General features: G+C 43.3%; 1 protein-coding gene across 2 annotated transcripts in view; it reads right to left on the reverse strand.

The window, feature by feature from the left end:
- The window catches only part of LOC126412477 (transient receptor potential protein), a 451880-nt gene that overhangs the window by 219110 nt on the left and 209860 nt on the right, over positions 1 to 22910 (reverse strand). The window contains exons 3-5 of one of the 2 annotated variants that reach the window (XM_050082094.1): positions 6781 to 6963; positions 2369 to 2513; positions 372 to 467 (exon numbers count right to left, since the gene is read on the reverse strand). In XM_050082094.1, the coding sequence (XP_049938051.1) occupies positions 372 to 467; positions 2369 to 2513; positions 6781 to 6938 (399 nt within the window). In that variant the 5' untranslated portion in view covers positions 6939 to 6963. Of the gene's footprint in view, positions 1 to 371; positions 468 to 2368; positions 2514 to 6780; positions 6986 to 22910 lie in introns of both variants that reach the window. The other variant, XM_050082095.1, reaches the window with a different exon arrangement.

Genomic DNA, 22910 nt, shown 5'->3' on the forward strand with positions numbered 1-22910 from the left:
CTTGAATATTAAATGCAAAAGAAGAATATGTTGTTAATTGGGTAAGCAAAGTCATCGATATGTAAAATAGAGCAAATATAGCTGTAAACTTGCAAAAAATGAAGCAGTCATGTAGTGACAACTCATAAACGGAGAGATGTCTGAGTAGTTGCAAATGCTAGAGAGTGCTTCGCATTAATATATAGCTACCTGCAATTTGTTATGAACTGTTCATCACATACGGCAGTCAAAGTAACGTTTGCAAGCACAGCGAAACGGTTAGAAATACCTGAGAACTGAAATTTCATACTAAACTGAACTTCTATTTCAAATGTCGGGCTGAGTGCCACTAGGCAGCTGATATAAAGATATGAGAGCCTACGTATACTCACATAGGGTTCACCGGGTTTATGGATCATCTCCTCCCACTCCAGCAACATCTCCACGGCCTCCACGTACTCTTCCTTAATGGCGTGCAGCAGCGCATCCTGGAAACGATAAACAGGTAAGTGGAACAGTTACTATGCGAGTTAGAATAAGGCTTAGTAGATTAGAGTGCAAGTTACCACATTCTTGTACTCTGATCAGACGTTCGACATACCACACAGACGAATGACCATTAAACTTCATAAGCAAAGTGGTCTCTGATCAGTACAATGTACAACAAAAATTCCATATCAATTTGTTCCACTGCAAACTAATTTCAAATAACTTGTTACTTATTGTGTTTTTAATAGACTTTTCGAACTGCAGCTGTTAAGCACATGCTTTATTGCACATCAAAATCAAATATTTCGACATTCATTATTTATACTTATATGAAAACTGCAATTAATTATTCTAATTTTCTGTTAACATTTGCTTTCCTAGGACCTTTCCTTATAGATACATAAATGTTTATTATTACAGAACACATAAATTAGTTAGATAGCTACTTGTTATATACATTATTTGAACCATTCTTGTATCGAAATGGGACTAGTCAGTTTAAAGGATATGTGTGCACGTTTAGTGTTAATATTAATGAACACACTAGTTTTTAGTTCTGCTCATGAAACAACTCTTAAAAACTAGATCTTCTTCTTTTTTATCTTCATAGGCTACCAATTTTTAAATAGAAATTTGTCCATGAAATAGAAGGAGTCATCCAGGAGAAATGATTTTAGGTTACATTTAAAACTTGATTTGCCACCTGTCAAATGTTTTACGTTCTTCGGAAAATGGTTAAACATTTTTGTTGCTGCAAATTAAACTCGTTGCTGAACCACTGACAACATTAATGGTGGATAATGAAGGCTATTTTTCCTCTAATATTGTAGAGTGTTCATCACTATTCCTCTCAAACTGTGATGAATTATTTGTGATGAATTTCATCAGCGAATATATGTATTATGATTATGCAGTTAAAATGCCTAGCTTATTGAAGAGGTACCTGCACGAAGTCGGCGGCTGAACACCAGGTACTATTCCCACTGCTTGTCTTAGAGCAATCAGTATTTTGTTTCTAAGTGATGAGTCACCCCATAAAATTATTCCATAAGACATTATTGAGTGGAAGTGAGGAAAAAATTTGAGAAGGTTGATTCGTTTGATTCAAAGACTAGGACTTATACCACGAGAAAAAGTAGCTGAACTTATTTGTTTGCCAAGTCAGTAATATACTTCTGTCAGTTCAGGATTTCATCAACGTGTAAGGCCAAAAATTTGAAGCATTGTACCCTATTTACTGACTCTTGTTCATGTGCGACACAAATGTTGGCATGACTATTTGTTGTATAGAACTGGAATATGATGCTCATAAGTTGCATTAGGTCCATCATAGACCACACCTACTACAATAGAACCAACCGATTTACTCAATTTACCTGGGCTGGAGGAAGTGTGTAATATTTAAATTTTCGCCCTGTACCGTAGGATAGCTACAGTATGCCCGTTATTCCGATAGGTATACAAATGGTCACTACACCAAGGTCTATCCAAAAAATTGATTCCTTATCTCTGTGATCAATAGACCCCGAGATATGACCACTTGAAAAATCACATTTTCGCGTATGGCTTTTTGGAACGTATTGTTACCGTGCATTGTCGTCCACGGACCACCTACAACTTGGACTGTGCGTCTGGTTGGCGGTATAGTAAAATAGACATTGAAGTTCATAAAATGTGGATGGAGTATATATCTTATATATGTGAACATTGTTTCATACAGCAAACCAAGATCGTCCGAGGACTTACAGTACATGTCTCACAGAGATGTGCACCGACCAAATTGTAGGATCCATATTCAATGGTCAGTTATCTCCTAAAGTAAAAAGATGGGTCTTCTCTTGAGCAGCAATGTGAAATCCAAAAGTCTACAGTGTTCTTGGGTGTGTTCTAGTCGACCTACCTTGACTTTGATATTTCGATCCAGAAGTATGCGGATAAGTTCGATGTTCTCATTCTCGATAGCTGCGATGAGCGCCGACCGGTTGAGAGGATCGACACAGTTGATGTTGAGGATCTCTGGCTGTTCCTTGTATTCATCCAGCAGTCTGATGGACAAGCAAAACTTTTATTAGACGGAGCATTACTGGAGCAAAGTCATCAAGTAGGAGACAGTGTATGGCGCACGAAGTGCGACACTCAAGGAAATTTGAAGGTTGTAACAGTGGTAGAAAGTTACACAAAATATACAATATTTACGCTACGTGAAAACAAGGTTAACATTCGAAAAGCTTTTCTATGTGAAGTGAAGTTCGGAGTGCGGAAAGATGGTTATAGTTACATGAAAATGCTTTATTTCAGCGATTTAATAGCGTCTTCGATCTCAAACTTACCAATCAGGTCTGACAGAGATCTGTCAATAATTTCAGCTCACGGTTAATTTTATATTTAACAAGATATATAGCTACATAATCTGGAAAGGTTGAATTAATGAAAAGATGAAACTAAATATGTTCACAACATGCATGTAAGGATGTGACATGTTAAGAAGTGAGTTTTCTAGTTTCAAGAGTGTTTCCCGTTCGTACCATTTATATGGAATTTATGGGAGAAATATTCATAAACAGCTTCTGTGGAGTCTATCTTACGCTGCCTTTAACCGAGAAGGTCTCCATTCACTATCAACTCACCTCAATATTTTCTTCTTTTCCTTTCCAGGTGATTTATTTTGAAGTTAGCCTGTTCTGTCTGTTCTCTGATCCTCCAGCGACATATTCTGTAGCTTGCTTTTGCACTGCTTGAGTTTGGGTCAACGCGCCCAACTAAAAATGAAACGGACACGTAAAGTACTAAAGAAAGAAAACTAGACTGGATTGTGAAACAAAGACGCTATCGGAGAACCGCTGCCGGAAAACGGTAGGTATCGGCGGAACACGTGACAAGGGCCGTCTGTGCTGAATGAGGGGGCAGCTGTCGAGTGGGAGCAGCTCCGGGGCGGCGGTGCTTGTAGAGAGTATCACAGATCAACGGGAACGGCCAGTGTGGTACTTTTAAGAAAAGAACTAGTTGGTAAAGTAGAAAGAAGTCGAAATGTGATGACAGTTCAACGAAAAGGGCATTTTGCTTTTTTGAAGCTGAGTTTCCAAAAACATAGAAAACGATGGGAACCAGATCTGTATTTCATGTGTTGGGTCTGACACTGTCATAGATTGCTCTTGGTATGCTTATGAATTACAGCCAACTAGGGAAGGTAATTGGAACACCCAACAACTGGGTTTCGTCTTAGTGAGGCAGGAAGAACATCACACAATGGGACGCTGTAGGGCGGTTGTGGTGGATGGCGGTTGGGTCACGACCGCTGCTAGTGCCTAGGTCCTCCCTAATGAGAGTCCAGTGTGGTAACCACTGCGCCACCTCGCTCGGTGTTTCTCTATGGCCGTAAAAATCATTAACAGTTTATAAATTGTTGCAATTAGTGAATAACATAAAAACTGCATTAAAGAAGAATAGTAAGACCTGTGTAGACCACATAGTTTAAGCGAGTGTAGCAGCGGGCCACAGTCTGGCTGGATTCCAAGCACTGAGCACACATGGCAGCAGAGCTCACAGCACCTCAAGAAGATACCTGCTACGGTCATCGAAATATTGTGCAAGAAATGCAAATAATGACTCGGCTGGTCACCCGGAAATACGCTGACAATCAGTCACGCCGAGAAAGCACGATAGATCACATCTCTCCCATGCTCTCTGACGTTTGAAAGTACATAAACGTCATGCATCTGTCCACCACTTCCAAGCCCATTTTTTGGTAGATATTTCCAACACTTTTGAAATTCCTAGAACAGCTTTAGAAATTCTATACATCCCAAAATCTGGATCAAAAACGTAGCATTGCCTCTTCATTCCTTAATGAATCTCGGCTGCTGAAACTCCTCTACTCCCATATACTCGTATCTCCCTGTCTTCATCCCAATACATTCCACGTCTTATCTTGCCGTAAATAAGTAATAGGATTCCCACTTCTTACCATCACATTTGCCAGATACTCTTCCTTTCTCCCCTCTAGCTTCGAAAATCAAGCCTCTGTTGGCTTCGCATCTCCCCTCCGACCTCCCCCCCCCCCTCCTCCTACTCCCCCGCCTTTCCCTTCGCATTATACAAAATTCTACCGTCGTAACACATCACCATTCTCTAATGAGGACAGTGCCAACACGGCAGCTTTGTCTGAAGCAATTGCTGACGAGTGTGTCAGAAAGTGGTTACCGGTACTGGTTTAGGTGACGATATTTCCTAAACGAAAGACGTAGGCTTGTGTTCCGAAGTACAGCAGGCAGCCTCGTTGGCGCAGACGCTGGAATGAATTAAACATTTAATTTCAGCTTCCTGTCATACGGAGAAGGCTTATAAAAACGTATCCATATTTCTTTTTCAGTATGTTATGTGGAGAAGAATAGAAGTTATCGTGCTTCTTACTTTCTTATGAGAAGAGACACGTGTTGAATGTAAAATGTATTCCAAAGCAAATAAAGAGAATCCCTGTCATCATATACCACACAAAGTTCCTTTTTCAATTGGTATTTTTATACTAACTTGTATATTATCTTACATCTACATCTACATGTACATCCATACTCCGCAAGCCACCTTACGGTGTGTGACGGAGGGTACCTTGAGTACCTCTATCGGTTCTCCCTTCTATTCCAGTCTCGTATTGTTCGTGGAAAGAAGGATTGTCGGTATGCTTCTGCGTGGGCTCTAATCTCTCTGATTTTATCCTCATGGTCTCTTCGCGAGATATACGTAGGAGGGAGCAATATACTGCTTGACTCTTCGGTGAAGGTATGTTCTCGAAACTTTGACAAAAGCCCGTACCGAGCTACTGAGCGTCTCTCCTGCAGAGTCTTCCACTGGAGTTTATCTATCACCTCCGTAACGCCTTCGCGATTACTAAATGATCCTGTAACGAAGCGCGCTGCTCTCCGTTGGATCTTCTCTATCTCTTCTATCAACCCTATCTGGTACGGATCCCACATCGGTGAGCAGTATTCAAGCAGTGGGCGAACAAGCGTACTGTAACCTACTTCCTTTGTTTTCGGATTGCATTTCATTAGGATTCTTCCAATGAATCTCAGTCTGGCATCTACTTTACCAACGGTCAACTTTATATGATCATTCCATTGTAAATCCCTCCCAATGCGTACTCCCAGATAATTTATGGAATTAACTGCTTCCAGTTGCTGACTGCTATTTTGTAGCTAAATGGTAAGGGATCTATCTTTCTACGTATTCGCAGCACATTACACTTGTCTACATTGAGATTCAATTGCCATTCCCTGCACCATGCGTCAATTCGCTGCAGATCCTCTTGCATTTCAGTACAATTTTCCATTGTTACAACCTCTCGATACACCACAGTATCATCTGCAAAAAGCCTCAGTGAACTTCCGATGTTATCCACAAGGTCATTTATGTATATTGTGAATAGCAACGATCCTATGACACTCCCCTGCGGCACACCTGAAATCACTCTTACTTCGGAAGACTTCTCTCCATTGAGAATGACATGCTGCGTTCTGTTATCTTGGAACTCTTCAATCCAATCACACAATTGGTCTGATAGTCCATATGCTCTTACTTTGTTCATTAAACGACTGTGGGGAACTGTATCGAACGCCTTGCGGAAGTCAAGAAACACGGCATGTTCCTGGGAACCCGTGTCTATGGCCCTCTGAGTCTCGTGGACGAATAGCGCGAGCTGGGTTTCACACGACCGTCTTTTTCGAAACCCATGCTGATTCCTACAGAGTAGATTTCTAGTCTCCAGAAAAGTCATTATACTCGAACATCGTGTTCCAAAATTCTACAACTGATCGACGTTAGAGATATAGGTCTATAGTTCTGCACATCTGTTCGACGTCCCTTCTTGAAAACGGCGATGACCTGTGCCCTTTTCCAATCCTTTGGAACGCTACGCTTTTCTAGAGACCTACGGTACACCGCTGCAAGAAGGGGGGCAAGTTCCTTCGCGTACTCTTTGTAAAATCTTACATGCAAATCTTACATGCAAAAGGTTTACATATCTTCACTTTATGTGTGTAAGTTACCATTTACTTTCCATATTTTTGTTCTATTTTAATGTCGAAGACAGTTTACTCTAAATCTGCTACCTCGGGTCTCCGCCAGTCAACGTCCTCCCAGAAACATTTCCTCATCTGACCCTCTTAGAGACTGCTTGGCTTACGCGCCACAACAATGCGCAACGCTTCACCATCGACAATAAATCAGAATTTTGCTTTTTCTGAACTCGCGCATAGCACGAGGAAGTCTCTTCCACGGAGAGAGAGAGAGAGAGAGAGAGAGAGAGAGAGCACCGACCTCCTGACGGTGGCGCAGTCTCCGCGCTCGGCGAACAGCAGGAACTTCTTCTCGACGGAGGTGAGCGCGGCCTCCGGCGGCGGCTGCAGCGCCACCGACTCCCTGCCCAGCGAGCTGTTGCTGCCCAGCAGCTGCTCCTGAGACCCGGAGGGCCCCATCCTGCTGCCCTGCTCCGAGCTGCTCCTGCGACACACGACACACCGCACTGAAACCAAAATCAAGACAGTCTCTGTGAACGTGCGCATCACTGGGATCAAACTGTGCTCATTCTACAACGATTCGTCTGTACAGAAAGGCTGATTTTTCAGTATATTACAGGAAACTCGTCTGAGGATGGTACAAATAATGGCGAGCAAAGATTCCTCTTCCATTTGTTTGTTTGACCAGAGTGTCAATCAACCTTAAACGATTTATTTAATTTTTATTTTTATTTTATTTATTTATTTATTATGGCCTCGTATCACAGCCACAGATGAGAGGCATCTTATCCGCTTGGCTGTAACGGATTGTGCAGCCACGTCTCGATCCCTCAGTCAATAGATGGGGACGTTTGCAAGACAACAACCATCTCCACGAACAGTTCGACGACGTTTGCAGCAGCATAGACTATCAGCTCGGAGACCATGGCTGTGGTTACCCTTGACGCTGCATCACAGACAGGAGCGCCTGCGACGGTGTACTCAACGACGAACCTACTAGGTGCACGAACTGGCAAAACGTCATTTTCTCGGATGAATCCAGGTTCTGTTTACAGCATCATGATGGTCGCATCCGTGTTTGGCGACATTGCGGTGAACGCACATTGGAAGCGTGTATTCGTCATCGCCATACTGGCGTATCACCCGGCGTGATGGCATGGGGTGGACGTCTCGGTCACCTCTTGTTCCATTGCCGGCACTTTGAACAGTGGACGTTACATTTGAGATGTGTTACGACCCGTGGCTCTACCCTTCATTCGATCCCTGCGAAACCCAAAATTCCAGCAGGATAATGCACGACCCCATGTTGGAGGTCCTGTACGGGCCTTTCTGGATACAGAAAATGTTGGACTGCTGCCCTGGCCAGCACATTCTCCAGATCTCTCACCAGTTGAAAACGTCTTATCAATGGTGGCCGAGCAACTGACTCGCCACAATACGCCAGTCACTACTCTTGATCAACTGTGGTATCGTGTTGAAGTTGGACGGGCAGCTGTACTTGTACACGTTATCCAAGCTCTGTTGGACTCAATGCGCATGCGTATCAAGGCCGTTATTACGTCCAGAGGTGGTTGTTCTGGGTACTGATTTCTCAGGATCAATGCACCCTAATTGCGTGAAAATGTAATCATGTCAGTTCTAGTGTAATATATTTGTCCAATGAATACCCGTTTATCATCTGCATCTCTTCTTGGTGTAGCAATTTTAATGGCCAGTAGTGTAATAAAAGTCCACCTGCAATGTTTATCTGACTGCAAAAGGAAGCCTCTATCAGATTCCCCACGGACTATGTATATTAGTACACCTGTGCTGGCAGTTTCTGTGGGTCAATGCGACTCCAGTCACTGTGATTCCTTCTGTAGAACTTATAATCTTTCGTTTGCTTGCGTGACCATCTTCCGCAGCAGCTGTTGACACCTGTTACTATAGGTTATCTGTCTTGAGCTGGCTGCAATCTGACTAAAAATAATTATACCAGACGCGTTTCGCTTTTATTTACAAAGCATCTTCTGTGATTGTTCTATAAATTGGATACACACGTTTGTACATTTTTTATTGTTTTAGTTTAAAAACAGCTCTTTCTTTATAAACTTGGTCTGCAAGCTACTTATTCACAACACTCGTAAGATTGAGATGTGCTTTATATAGTTCCCAATTTAGGGTTTGCTTTTTGGCATAAAGAGACTTGATTCCATTGTTTAGCCAAATTTTTTGAGCTATTTGTTTCGTTTTTTGTACACTTGCGGAACTGTTTTTAACCTGTAAATTAATATATTTAGGTATAATTATTTGACCTGCAAGTATTGTTAAACTTTATATGCTGAATAGTTTTAAGCAGATTGAGATGTATCCTTCTAAACTTCATGTAGAAGTCACTTGGAAATACCTGGCCAGGGGTCCAGAATACGTTTGTTTGCGTGGCCATCTTCCACAGGTTCTGTCAACATCTGTTACTATAGGTTATCTATCTTGAGCTGACTGCAATCTGATTAAAATCTTTCGGTTTATAACTTCTTCGTTGTTAAGTTTAGTTTGCACCCAAGTCAGCGAAGAAGAAGTTTGTCTGGTACTTTGGCATTTTAGTATGAAATAAAAATAAATATTAATTGCATACGACCTGGGACAATAAGTTACTGATGTTTTCTAGCATTGTAGTTTGGAGATTTTGATTTGTCGGTAAAAGCTTGTGATCGTTCGTTAATGACGTCTTCGAAAATGTCCGATTCTTTACTGAGAACTGAAATTTTCTTTCAGAGTGTACCAGTTTCGTGTGGCGTGCCGAGTAGTCATTAGTGCGAATGTCCTGAGTCCAAACGTGGTTATCTGCATACTATGTGAGCGAGCCTTCAAACTATCAGACATTTAAAAAAAAACTGTTCATTAACTGACGAAAAGTGCGGTTCTTTGAGAAACAGTTCCTCGTTAAAACCTTAAACTGGTTACTAGAGAGAGAGAGAGAGACAGAGAGAGATAGGGAGAGACTGGGCTGTAAGTGTGATTAGTAAGAACTGTGCTTATTTTCGTTCTTTCGTTTCTGGAACCATAAGCTAGGACGGGCTTGGTAGCAAGTGTATGTACACAAAGTGAAAATACAGGAAAGGTGTTTTAATACAAGAGCTTTGCTTTATTTAGTAGTTACAGCCAGACCTGGTAACACTAACTTTAAAAAGTATAATATAGTTAAACACACATGTGCACCCTGTCGACACCTGCAGTGCAGGTAGCTCTTTTACGTCTTTTCTCAGCTGAGGAGTATTACACGTCCCTTCAGAGCAGGTCAGGCTTCTGAAGAATTAACTGAGGTGAATATTTCCTATGTTAGTGTGAAGGCAGAAGAAACCGCGCCGCCACATAATTAGCCAGAACAGGCAGACGTGTGCGAAAGCTAGCAGCAGTACCTGTTCCAGTTTATGTTGGCAACACAGACCAAAGTGAGCCTCATTCGTTTATTTTCACTCGCCAAGTATCGCTGACGGTCGATCCGAAAGTAAATCCGATATCTCCACAGTTACGAATAAACCTGTTTGGCTTTCGTTGACTAAAGAAGCTTTTTGTGCATTTTCCGACCTAAGTTCTTCGTTAAGACGAAACACTTCCATGAGAACATTTTAATATGATATATCACGTACGAATCAGTTGTCTGTATGTTCTTCTAAGTACCGAAAGCTCCATAAATATTGGTTCTCGTGAAAAAAGTCACATTTTCTGTTCCTTGGAACATTATGTATACGTTGGTTAATTTATCCTATACACTATCATCATTAGCAGCGAAAATTGACGCAGGTGAAAATATACGATGATAGAAGCAAAAACTTTCATTCAATAGAGGACATACATTTTTCAGCCAGTACATTATGGCCACCGACCTACTATCGATATAAACCCGTCCAGAAGGCAGCATCGTCACCTGGCGAGGAACGACTGCTGGTCAGACACACGCACGGTACATCCAGCATCAGTGAGCGCGCTGTCCGAGTGCAGAATGGGGAAGGCGCGCGATCTGTTTGCCTTTGACCGAGGGCAGATTGTGATGGCCCACAGGCTCATCATGAGCATCACGGAAACTGCACGATTTGTCGGGTGTTCGAGGAGTGCTGTGATGTCTTCAAGACGTGGCACAACCAAGGCGAAACCTCGTCCAGACCGCGTGAGCTTCGGCGGCCTCCCCTCATTAGAGATGTCGGACGCTGAAGGCTGGGTAGACTGGTAAAACAGGACAGGCGTCGAAATATGGCTGAACTAACATCAGACTTTAATTCTTGGCGGAGCACAAGGGTGTCTGAACACTCAGTGCACCGAAAACTCCTAAAAATGTGCCTTCGCAACCGACGATCCATCCATGTACCGATGTTCACGACATCAGCAACTACGACGGAAATGGACACGTGACCATCGACACTGGAGGTTGGGGCACTGATGGGGCGGTGCAACGTCTAATGAATCCCGATACCTTCTTCATCATGTTGATGGGAGAGCGCGAATTCGTCGTGTTCGAGAGGAACACGTCCTTGACACCTGTACTTCGGGCCGGAGACAAGCTGTCATGGGTCCATTATACTCTGGGGAACATCCATGTGGGCGTCCATGGGTCCAATGAAGCTCGTGCAATACACCATGACGGCCAAAGAGTATCGTACACTGATTGGACACCAAGTACACCCCTTCATGATGATCATGTTCCGCGCCAGCAGCGGCATTTTTCAGCAAAATAATGTTCCCTGTCAAAGGGCTAGGAATGTGACGGAGTGGTTCGAGGAACACAGTGGCGAGTTCCAGTTGATGTGCCGTGTCCCAGCTCGTCAGACCTGAACTCGATCGAACACATCTGGGATGTGAGCTCATAGCCCTCTGCCCTGGAATTTATGGGAATTAGGTGACTGAGCCGTATTTGCAAGTACCTCACCTTCGCTCTCTTATCTTTGCTTGTGGCGCGTACTGAGTTTTGGCTGCCTTGTTATTGCCGGAGGAGTTAACTGGAGGCTCTCGCCAACGACGGGACAGTTGGCGTTCGATGCTGCCTGAGGCTCTCGCCAACGACGGGACAGTTGGCATTTGATGCTACCTGAGGCCCAGTGCGCTTGTAGTGGAGTGGGAAACGACCACGTCTATGGGGCAGCTTGGTGGAGAGCCTTTCCTGTCGCCTGTGAGGTGGCTTGCTGCTACCTCGAGTTGCGTGCTGCTAGTTCAGGTCACGGCTGTCTACGGTCGTCCGCTGCCTTATTCCTGCTTGCTGTACCCCGACGCAAGCCATATCGGACGTCAGCGAAAAGTTAAGTGAGATTGTACTTACGGAATGTGTGTGAAGGTGTTGAGGGCTGCTACCTCACTTATGGTAACTGTAAGCGCATGGGTGTTAACATGGACGTAAAGGTGTTCCTATGAAGAGTTCATGGTGTTTAAGACAGGTATTAAATATTGATATAATGCACGAGCGTGCCTCTGACAGCTCGTGGGAAATTGTTGTTTGATGTAATACGTAATCAGCTGCAAGGCCGTTATCTGTTTGTCAAATATACTGCATTCGAGTGTTTGGTAGCCTTAGCGCAGCGAGCCCCAGTAAAGATTATAATGAAATTTTCAGAATTGTGCTCGTTGCGGTTTCCACTGAACATTGGGGCATAAGAGTTCACGTAGTTTAATTGTGACTAATATTGGAGTGCCCGCTGGCTTTGCTAGTAATTGTAAGTTTTTTTAATATCTTAATAGCAGGCAATTCTCCTTAAGGTAATTCATAAGATTTGCGTACTTGGTTGTACCTTGCCTGTGTAGTTCATTCGTAGTAGGGTAAAGGCAGTGTGCCGTTTTACTAGTGACTAATTTAACCTATTATTTAATAATAACATTTTTTACATTGCCCCTGCGGGCCTGTTCTGTGCACTTGTTAAATGATACTGCTGGCTGGCTGGTGTTTTGGAGTAAGTGCTACCTTTCCACCTATGGGTACCGGGGCTGTGAAATACTGCGTACGGGGTGACTCCGGGTCGAAGCTCGAGGAGTGGGTCTTGTACGAACTGCCGCCTTCCGCCTTGGCTTCTCCAAGTTAAGTTTTCGTTCTGCCTTCAGCGACCTGGCGTCACTCTCGCTAATTAATTCTGGCGCTAATTATATTTACTTCGGTCTTTATTATATTTATTATTTTTATTAAACCTTATCTCAAGAGCAACATACGATTGTGAAAGGTTGTTGCTGTGCTACTCTTCGTAAGACCTTGCGCTGACTAGTTGTGTTACTGGGCCTTGGTGTCGAAGTTTGAAACCTTAGTAAGCCTCAGCGATATTGATTGACTCTTGAGTGTGAAACAAGTGCCTTTGTATTAACTTCATCCTGCTATTTATTGGGTGCATCTCTGGCAGGTCGTTACTTAGGGAAATGTTTTTGAGAAAATCAGTTCTCAGTGTCCGAAGACTAGTCAGAAATATTGTGTGTTAATTTAGGCCTTCAGGTGCATAATTGTCAGTGGTTGTAAAATTTTGTTATATATGAGATAGACTTCGTTTCATAAAAAAGACTTAGGTAGCAGATTCACTAAATTCTTGTGACTTACTGTTCTTATTAGCTAAAGTAGTCAGGATTAAGATATTGTTGTTCTAAAGGAATTTGTTGATATGGTTGTTAAATAAAACGAGTGATAACAAAAGGGGTCCAGCCCTCCCCACTATTTCCCTATTCCCTAGTAGAACAACGTTTCAGTTACTTGTGTGTGCAGATGTGGTGCCAGCTGCCTCCAGCGACCTACCAAGGCTTCACTGCTTCCACGCCACGACACGTCGTCGCTGTTATCCGTGCCAAAGGTGGACATACCGGGTACCAGGTAGCTGGTCATAATGTTCTGCCTGATCAGGCTATGTTTCACTGTTAAGCTGTGCATTCTAGAGCCCACGTTTACTAGACTTTTTTTGTATTGGTGTCAGCACTCTGTCCCCAAAGTCTGTAAACATATTTTTTTAACACCATACATATCCATTCAAAAACTTCCTAGACTCATTTTATTCTCGGAGTATTAGCGACGTCAGCGCAGTAACTACCGTGGCACCTTGAACAAATAACAGTAAACAACAGATATGCATTCGACCAGTCAGTTGTGAGCCGGCAGTTGTGGACGAACTACTACAGTGTGTTAATGTTATTGTATCACAAATCCCAATGGAGCAAAATCTCTAAATCAAGTGTTCAAGACGTTATACAGATCATTTTGAAGAATAGAAAAGTGTGTGTTAAGTTTATGCTGCACACTTTGTCTCCCGAACAAAAACAACCATGCTGGCAGTGTCTTAAATGCTAAATGCGAGCAATTCTTTTGTGGAAAAATCATTACTGATGACAAAAATTGATGTTATCAATATGAACCTACCACAAAATGACAAATCGCAGGAATTCAAATGAGGCGTGAAAACTCTGACAACGTGACCGCAATTCAAGCCAATGTGATGCATGAATTGGACATCCTAAAGAAGGACTTTTGCGACACTTTACATCATTTTATGAACGTTCTGTGCATTGTACTCGATTGAGGAGAGGCTATGTAGAACACTCCTAGCATTAAAACAACTATCAAAACGTTAGATGTATATACTATGTAGGGCTGTCAGGAACAGTCTGAATAGCTTGTAAGGTTGTTGCTGGGTAGGTTTCACTGAGAAATAGTTGTTAAGAATAAAATTCGATGTTTTGCGCCTTTTCCGAGTTATTTATCGTTGAACTTTGGCAGTCAAGCGTAGCGCGCGCAAATTCAAGCAGTCCGCCAGAGACGGTGTCACCAAACGAGTTCTTTGTTCTGTGCTCTAAAACGGACCGTTAGAGCGATACAAAAATTGGACCTTGGACGGTAGTAAGAATCGAACCAGAACCAAAGGCTCAGCAGTCTCTTACGCTATCTTCTGCGCTATGTGAACAAGTGACGCTAACTGTATCTGGTGGGCCGCTTGAACTTCCTCGCGTAACAGCTTGATTGGCTAACTTCAATGCTAACTGACTCGGAAACGGCGCAGTGTATTCAATTTTTTTCTTAACAATTATTTCTCAGCGCAGCCTACACTGCAAGACCCTTACAAGTTTTTCAGACTGTATGTGGCCTTAATGTATACAGAGTATCCCAGAAATGTTGAAACAAACTTCGAGGGGCTGTAGAGGATGTTTTGAGGAACAAATCGAGGAAAGGACACGTGTCCAGAAACGGCGTCCAAAGAAGCTGCAGAGGATCGAAGTTGCAGGCGCCGGCGCCTGTCAGTAGGCGCAAACGTGACTTTGTACGATGAACGACTGTAGGTGTAACGTCTCGCAATGTTGTTTGTCATTCAGTGTTCACGAGTGATTGCCAAAATCACCAGTGGGTAAGATGGAGCTGGCTGCTGCGTAGACAGGCCTTGTCTCCTATGGTTACAATTTTCTGTTGCATTGGTGAATGACAGTTTTGGAGACGGGTTTCCATCTGCAGTTTGTTTTTATCCCATACACCGAAAAACATTGGGGATTTTAGAGGGTTAGAGGGTTAGTTAATGTATGCTTCCAACACATGTACAGTATTGCACACAGATCGTTCTCCCACATCTGTGCCCATGTCTTCCTGACCTGTCTCTCTGTCCACATCATCCTCCCACCTCCGTCTGTCCATATCCTGCTCCCCACTCTCAATGTAATTCCATTTCTTACTTTCCATTCTCTTTGTCTATCTCTTCACGCCCTCTCTCTGGCCACATGTCCCTCCCCCTTCTGTCTGTCCATCTCCTCCTCCTCCTCTCCCACCTGCCCAGTACTCCCCTATACCTTCCCCTCTTTGTCTCCTATCTGTCCATCTTCTCTGCCCCCCTCTCTGCTTCCATCTCCTCCTCCTTACTTATAAAACATATACATGTCACTTACAGAAGGCCACTGCATTACCTACTCGATATGTGATGGGAACAGTAAATTGAATATTATCAACATTTATTTATTTTGTTGTTCCATAGATCATATTCACAGCAAACATTATGATGTCGAATGCGAGAACAGAATGTGTGTGTGTGTGTGTGTGTGTGTGTGTGTGTGTATGTGTGTATGTGTGTGTGTGTGTGTGTGTGTGAGAGAGAGAGAGAGAGAGAGAGAGAGAGAGAGAGGGACGAAGAGTGTGCAGAAAAACTAAATGTAGACTTCAAGGAGACCATTTACAAATACTTCAGTGTAAAAGTGACTGCTTATTTTGTTCAAGAAAGGAGAAGCACCTTCAGTCTAGTTTTGAAAACACGGCTGCTATCTGTCAAACATTTTATTTCCATAGCTAGATTGAAAAAGAATTTTATGACCCGCCAGGTTAGCTGAGAGCACTAGTGCGCTGCTTCCTGGACTCTGGTAGGCGCGCTGACCCATGATCGAATCTGCCCGGAGGATTAACGACGAGGGCGGGTGTTCCGGCCAGTCTGGATGTGGTTTTTAGGCGGTTTTCCACATCCCACTAGGTGAACACTGGGCTGGTCCTCACATCAAGACTCAGTTACACGACTTGCAGACATTTGAAAACGTTCGCACTATTTCATGGCCTACACTAGACGCAGACAGCAGGGGTACACTCATTCCGTCCCAGGGGGTGTGGGGTGGCGACAGGAAGGGCACCCAGCCACCCTCTGACACTAACATCGCCAAATCCATAGTAACAAAGCGGACCCCGCGCTGCAGTGGGACAAAGGCAATAAGAAAATGAGGAAATGATTGAAAAATACTTTATTATCTGCATATTTCAACACTTCTCTGCCAAAAATAGATCCATGAAAAGTTAATGCAGATCATTTTTATCCTGGTGTTGTACATGTTGCTATCTCTGTTATTCACAAACTCCACAGGATTCTTGGAGATGTACCCTTTCTTCGCAACAAAATGAAAGGCAGTTTGTTTTGTGCCATATTTTCGAAGCATCTTCAGTGGGCTGTAATGCATGTTTACTTTGTGTATGTGATGACCGTAATTAAAAATATGTTAATACATTAAATGTTTTCTCATTCTTATCTTGTCTTTTTTATTTTATTAGATGAGAAACAACTTTTGCAGCACACCTTTTGCTGACGATTCCTCATGTTATTAATCCGTGTGTGCTATCGTGGAGTCATTTTTAGTTAGTCTGTATTCTGTTAAGTGGCCAACTTTCGGCGTTTTTTCCAACTCATTTTTTTGAACACTTCACTTCCACTTTTAGCTATGTGTAATGTGTGTATATTTATAGTGTGAAGTGTTGCCAATTATCGCTGTCTGTTTATCTATTTTTGTGGCATAATGTCTATATGTAGTTTGCTTGTTTGCTATGTGTGTGCATGTGTTGTTATGTGTGTGTGAGATATTTTGCCAGTGATTGTATTATTCTGTGTGTGATTGTCTTTGTGTGTGTGTGTGTGTGTGTGTGTGTGTGTGTGTGTGTGTAGTTATGATCGAAAGGGAGAGAGAGAGAGAGCGACAAATTAATTTATTATTTAGTCATGTTATGTATTACATGTGTGTCTATTATTTCAGCGGCTAACGTTATTAGTTCAAAAATGGCTCTGAGCACTATGGGACTTAACGTCTGAGGTCATCAGTCCCCTAGAACTTAGAACTACTTAAACCTAACTAACCTAAGGACATCACGCACATCCATTGCCGAGGCAGGATTCGAACCTGCGACCGTAGCGGTCGCGCGGTTCCAGACTATAGCGCCTAGAGCCGCTCAGCCACCCTGGCCGGCTAACATTGAAAGGGTCCTATAGCCACCTTTCATTAGTCCGGTAGCCCATTTTCGTTACCATTTCTCTTTCTTTTCCTTGTTTCTCTATTCTCTTTACTCTCATAGTAGTGTGATTGAATGAATGCGGTTGTGTGTCACGTTGCTAGACGGTGGCGTAGTCTGCTGCAGAAAGTCTGCGATAGTCGTACAGATTCAGCAGCAGTGGTACAGAATAGCCAACTCTCGTAGTGGTCAAGTCGGCAAAGAGGTTTCCGCTACTTGTGAGAAATCCACCTGCGTTAGGTTGGTGGCGGAAGTGGCATCTTGGGGTTTTCCGGTCCACGCGGAGCGTGGAAGAGGCTGGAGAAGCGGGAGGCAGTCTGCCGCCGGTACGGGAAGCGTCCACAGCTGTGCTCCAGTCGAAGAAGGGTGAGTTAGACTGGCCGCGTGGCGCGTTGTTACTTGGCGAGGGGAGAGCTGTTAGCCTTTGGTCTCGCTTTTCAAATCTGGAAGATTGCTTTGCCTTGTCGCAGCAAGGAATGCAAAACTTTGGCAGATTTTTCTTTTAGCAAATTTCTGTAGCAGACTTGGATCCGCCGGAAGAGCGCCACACAAAGGTGTCGATAAGAAGTGAGCACTCGCTTCTGAATGAATGTCTGTTTGCCTTCAGCTGTGCCTGTATAAGCTTTCACGTTTCTAAATATTTAGAGCCTTGCCTTCTCGTAAATTTTCCTTACTTTCCGTGTCTTTCGTCCGTGGGGAGCCAACCACGTGGTAGAACATTATAGTTGTTGGGCTACCGGCATCACTAACTGTCCGATCGCATGTTTGTTTTAGAAAATGTTAACATGATTGTATGATGTGATATTGTTGGAATTTGGCACTATACCTAGAAATTGTGCCTCCACAAACCGCGTGTTATCAGGAATCGTGTACATGCCTCACATCCTTAGTTTAGGAATAAATGATTTTATCTACAATTTTCTCTTGTGTTCCGAGATTACGTTTTTGCGCCTAAGCCACTCACCTCGTAGCTTTCCCATTAGCACATCCAATGCGTTTCCTTATGAACAGGTCCAGTGATTAGTCTCCCCTTGTATTTTATAACAAATGCTTTAGATTAAGTCATATTTTCAGGTGTGTTGCTGGGAGCTGATCTTATGCAATGTTAATGCAATTTCTATTTTATTTTAAATGTTTGATTGTCGTGAACAGCGCACGGGCAATACTATTAATTACATCGTATCCGCTGTGAGCGACCTCACAACGTATGCATTTTTGTGAGTTTTTTGTCTGTGATCAAATTAATTTATTTTCCGACTCGACCAAATCTTTGATTAGTTGTATGGTTTGAGTCGGTGGCGACCCTATTCTTCTCACGTTGATTTCATAAGCAATAAGTATTTCCATTCCCAATTATAAGGAATAACCCGTAGTAACGTGGTTAGTTACAACATCATTAGTGACATGTTGCTTATCTTGATGTGGTCATTAATTATTTATTTGTTCATTGAAAGGACTCTTTTACATGAAAGTTTTCCTGTAATTATTAGAGTTTTCTGTTGTAATTTTGCACTGTAATAATTTTCATATCCTGTTCCATGTTAGATGATTACGTCCATGTTTCATGAGGTGTTCAGCAAAGGTAGAATGGCTTTTTTGTACTTCCAACTTCTTATATGTTCTTTATACCCAGTTTTAGGGTTTCTAACTGTCATTCCCAGATGCAGTGATCCGCATTCTTGACATTTTAAGTGGTATATACTTGTTATGTGGTAACTGCCTGATTTGCTTATTCGTGTTTGTAAATGTCACAGGAGTATGTTTCACTTTCTGTAAGCAGTATGTAATCCGTGTTTCTTCCATATATTTGCTATTCCGTGTGATGATTTGTGTTTGTATGGCAAAGTGTACAATTTATTTTTTGTCATGTCATGAGTGTTACTGTTTTGTTTGTACTCCTTGCATGAGTTGCTTTTGGGCTTTTGTAATGTTTGTGTTGTCTGCAGGCTTTCATTTTTATTTAACTGTTTTGATTTTGTGGTTGACTCTTAGTGCTATATTGAAGAGCCAAAGAAATTGGTACACCTGTCTATTATCGTGTAGGGCCCCCGCGGATACGCAGAAGTAGCACCACAAGACGTGGCATGGACTCGAGTGATGTCTGACGTAGTTCTGGAGGGAACTGGCACCATGAATTCTGCAGGGCTGTCCAAAAACCCGTAAGAGTACGAGGGGGTACATGTATCTTTAGAACACCACATAGCAAGGCATCCCATATATGTTCAATAATGTTCATGTCTGGGGAGGCTGGTGGCCAGTGGAGTTGTTTAAACTCAAAGGTGTCTTTCTGGAGCCACTCCGTAGTAATCCTGGACATGTGGGGTGTCGCATTGTCCTGCAAGAATCGCCCAAGTTCGTTGGAATGCACAATGGACTTTCCTACGCGTCACCCGTCAGTGTCATATCAAGACGTATCACGGGTCCCACATCACTCCAGCTGCACTCGCCCCATACCATTACAGAGCCTCCACCAGCTTGAAGAGTCCCCTGCTGACATGCACGGATTCCATCGCCGTACACGTCCATCCGCTCGATACAATTTCAAACGAGACTCGTCTGAACAGGCAACATGTTTCCAGTCATCAACAGTCCAACGTCGGTGTTGACACGCCTAGGTGAGGGGATGAGCTTTGTGTCGTGCAGTCATCAAGGATACACGAGTGGCCCTTCGGCTCCGAAAGCCGATATCGATGATGTTTCGTTGAATGGTTCGCACGCTGACACTTGTTGATGACCCAGCATTGAAATCTGCAGCAAGTTGCGGAAGGGTTGCACTTCTTCCACGTTCGTCGTTGGTCCCGTTCTTGCAGGATCTTTTTCCGGACATAGCGATGTCGGATTTTTGACGTTTTACCGGTTTACTGATATGGCGTGTCCCATAGATCGTGGGCCTACTATAACACCACGTTCAAACTCACATAATATTGATAATCTGCCATTGTAGGAGCAGTAACCGATCTAAAAAAAAGACACTTGTTGTCATTTATAGGTTTTCCAGACCGCAGCGCCATTTTGTGCCTGTTTACATATCTCTGTATTTGAATATACATGCCTATATCAGTTTCTTTGGCGCTTCAGTGTTTATGTGTGTTGTCCTACTGTTTTTGGCTATGAGTTGTATTGCTTCTAATGTTGTTTCATTGTTTTCTCTGCTGAGTGAGAAGTTATTCATTTCGACTATTGATAAAAAATTTCGTAAGTGACTAAATGCGCTGTGACTCTGTTATTAATATTACCAGGTGGTTAAAGAATTGTCTGGAAGATGTACACATATGAATTCCACACATAATAACTTTCTTTTGTGCAACGAATACTTTTGGCTATGTGATTAGTTACCTCAGAATATTATGCCATAAGATATCAGTGAATGAAAATAGACAAACTAATTCTATATCGCGAAAGTCGGCAATTACTTTTGTACAAAATTATCAGAACGTATACTTTTAAGGAGATCTACCGTATGGTTTTCCCATTTTACGTTCTCAACCATGCCTCTTAATTCAAATAAAATCGAAGATCACTAAAATACAGCAGGAACCAGATACGAAACCCTCTGGCAGATTAAAACTGTGTGCCTAGCAGGGACTTCAACCAGGAAGCTCTGACCTTTGCTGGCAAGTGCTCTACCGACTAAGCTACACGCACATATCTATAAGAGCTTATTCATATTGCGATTGCAGGGTTTCTCGTCATATTCCAGTGATGAACTCTTCTCGGGCGATCAGCCGAGTGGTGACATTGTCTTTTCGCAGCTTTTCGATGAGTTTCGTACCTATGATCCCGAAGCTTGGGGATGATGGGTCCGAATCTCTTCGAAAAGTTGCGAAAAGACGACGCCACCACTAAGGTGGTCACACGAGAAGAGTACATCACTTCCTTCATATTATTTCCCTGTCACCGATTAGCACTAATACTGTCTTCCACGCATGTATCTACACTACTGGCCATTAAAATTGCTACACCACGAAGATGACGTGCTACAGACACGAAATTTAACCGACAGGGAGAAGATGCTGTGATATGCAAATCATTAGCTTTCCAAAGTATTCACACAAGATTGGCGTCGGTGGCGACACCTACAACGTGCTGACATGAGGAAAGTTTCCAACCGATTTCTCATACACAAACAGCAGTTGACCGGCGTCGCCTGGTGAAACGTTGTGATGCCTCGCGTAGGGAGGAGAAATGCGTACCATCACGTTTCCGACTTTGATAAACGTCGGATTGTAGCCTGTCGCGATTGCTTTTTATCGTATCGCGACACTGCTCCTCGCGTTGGTCGACATCCAATGACTGTTAGCAGTATATGGAATCGGTGGGTTCAGGAGGGTAATACGGAACGCCGTGCTGGATCGCAACGGCCTTGTGTCACTAGCAGTCGCTATGACAGGCATCTTATCCGCATGGTTGTAACGGATCGTGCAGCCACGTCTCGATCCCTGAGTCAAGAGATGGGGACGTTTGCAAACAACAACCATCTGCACGGACAGTTCAACGACGTTTGCAGCAGCATGGACTATCAGCTCGGAAACCATGACTGCGGTTACCCTTGACGGTGCATCACCGACAGGAGCACCTGCAATGGCGTACTCAACATGGAACTTGGGTGCAAGAATGGCAAAATGTCATTTTTTCGGATGAATCCAGGTTCTGTTTACAGCATCATGATGGTCGCATCCGTGTTTGGCGACATCGCGGTGAACGCACATTGGAAGCGTGTATTCGTTATCGGCATGCTGGCGTATCACCCGGCGTGATGGTATGGGTTGCCATTGGTTACACGTCTCGGTCACCTCTTGTTCGCACTGACGGCACTCTGAACAGTGGACGTTACATTTCAGATGTGTTAGGACCCGTGGCTCTACTCTTCATTCGATCCCTACTAAACCGTACATTTCAGCAGGATAATGCACGACCGCGTGTTGTAGGTCATGTACGGGTCTTTCTGGATACAGAAAATGTTGGACTGCTGCCCTGGCCAACACATTCTCCAGATCTCTCACCAATTGAATACGTGTGGTCAATGGTGGCGGAACAACTGGCTCGTCACAATACGCCAGTCACTACTCTTGATGAACTGTGGTATCGTGTTGAAGCTGCATGGGCAGCTGTACCTGTACACGCCATCCAAGTTCTGTTTGACTCAATGCCCAGGCGCATCAAGGCCGTTATTACGGCCAGAGGTGGTTGTTCTGGGTACTGATTTCTCAGGATCTATGCACCCAAATTGCGTGAAAATGTAATCAGATGTCAGTTCTAGTATAATATATTTGTCCAATGGATACCCGTTTATCATCTGCATTTCTTCTTGGTGTAGTAATGTTAATGGTCAGTAGTGTATATGGAGATCAGATACACTAGATCAGTAAAATGCAGTTTGTGAAATGTGTGAATCCAGTGTCGATTACGAGTTTTTTATGTAATGCATCAGATCTAATCTGATCCCTATATTGTTTTGAGCAGTTTTTTTTCACCTCTGCGTCACTACCCGTACCTATTATCGCTGATTGCTATCAGTAACGTTTGAATTCCTGTAACTGAGAGAAAACAAATTCTGTTACAAGGAAGTGAGTGGCTGTGCTGTTCTCTTTGTGTCGCACTGAGCGCCGCCATGTGGACACCGACTGAAGGAGCGTGACGTGAGCTGCCAGGAGGACTTTTGAAGAGACAAGAAGCCGCCGTGGGCCACTTTTGGGATAATTGCG

The sequence above is a fragment of the Schistocerca serialis genome, chromosome 7 (assembly GCF_023864345.2).
Source record: "Schistocerca serialis cubense isolate TAMUIC-IGC-003099 chromosome 7, iqSchSeri2.2, whole genome shotgun sequence".
NCBI lineage: Eukaryota > Metazoa > Arthropoda > Insecta > Orthoptera > Acrididae > Schistocerca > Schistocerca serialis.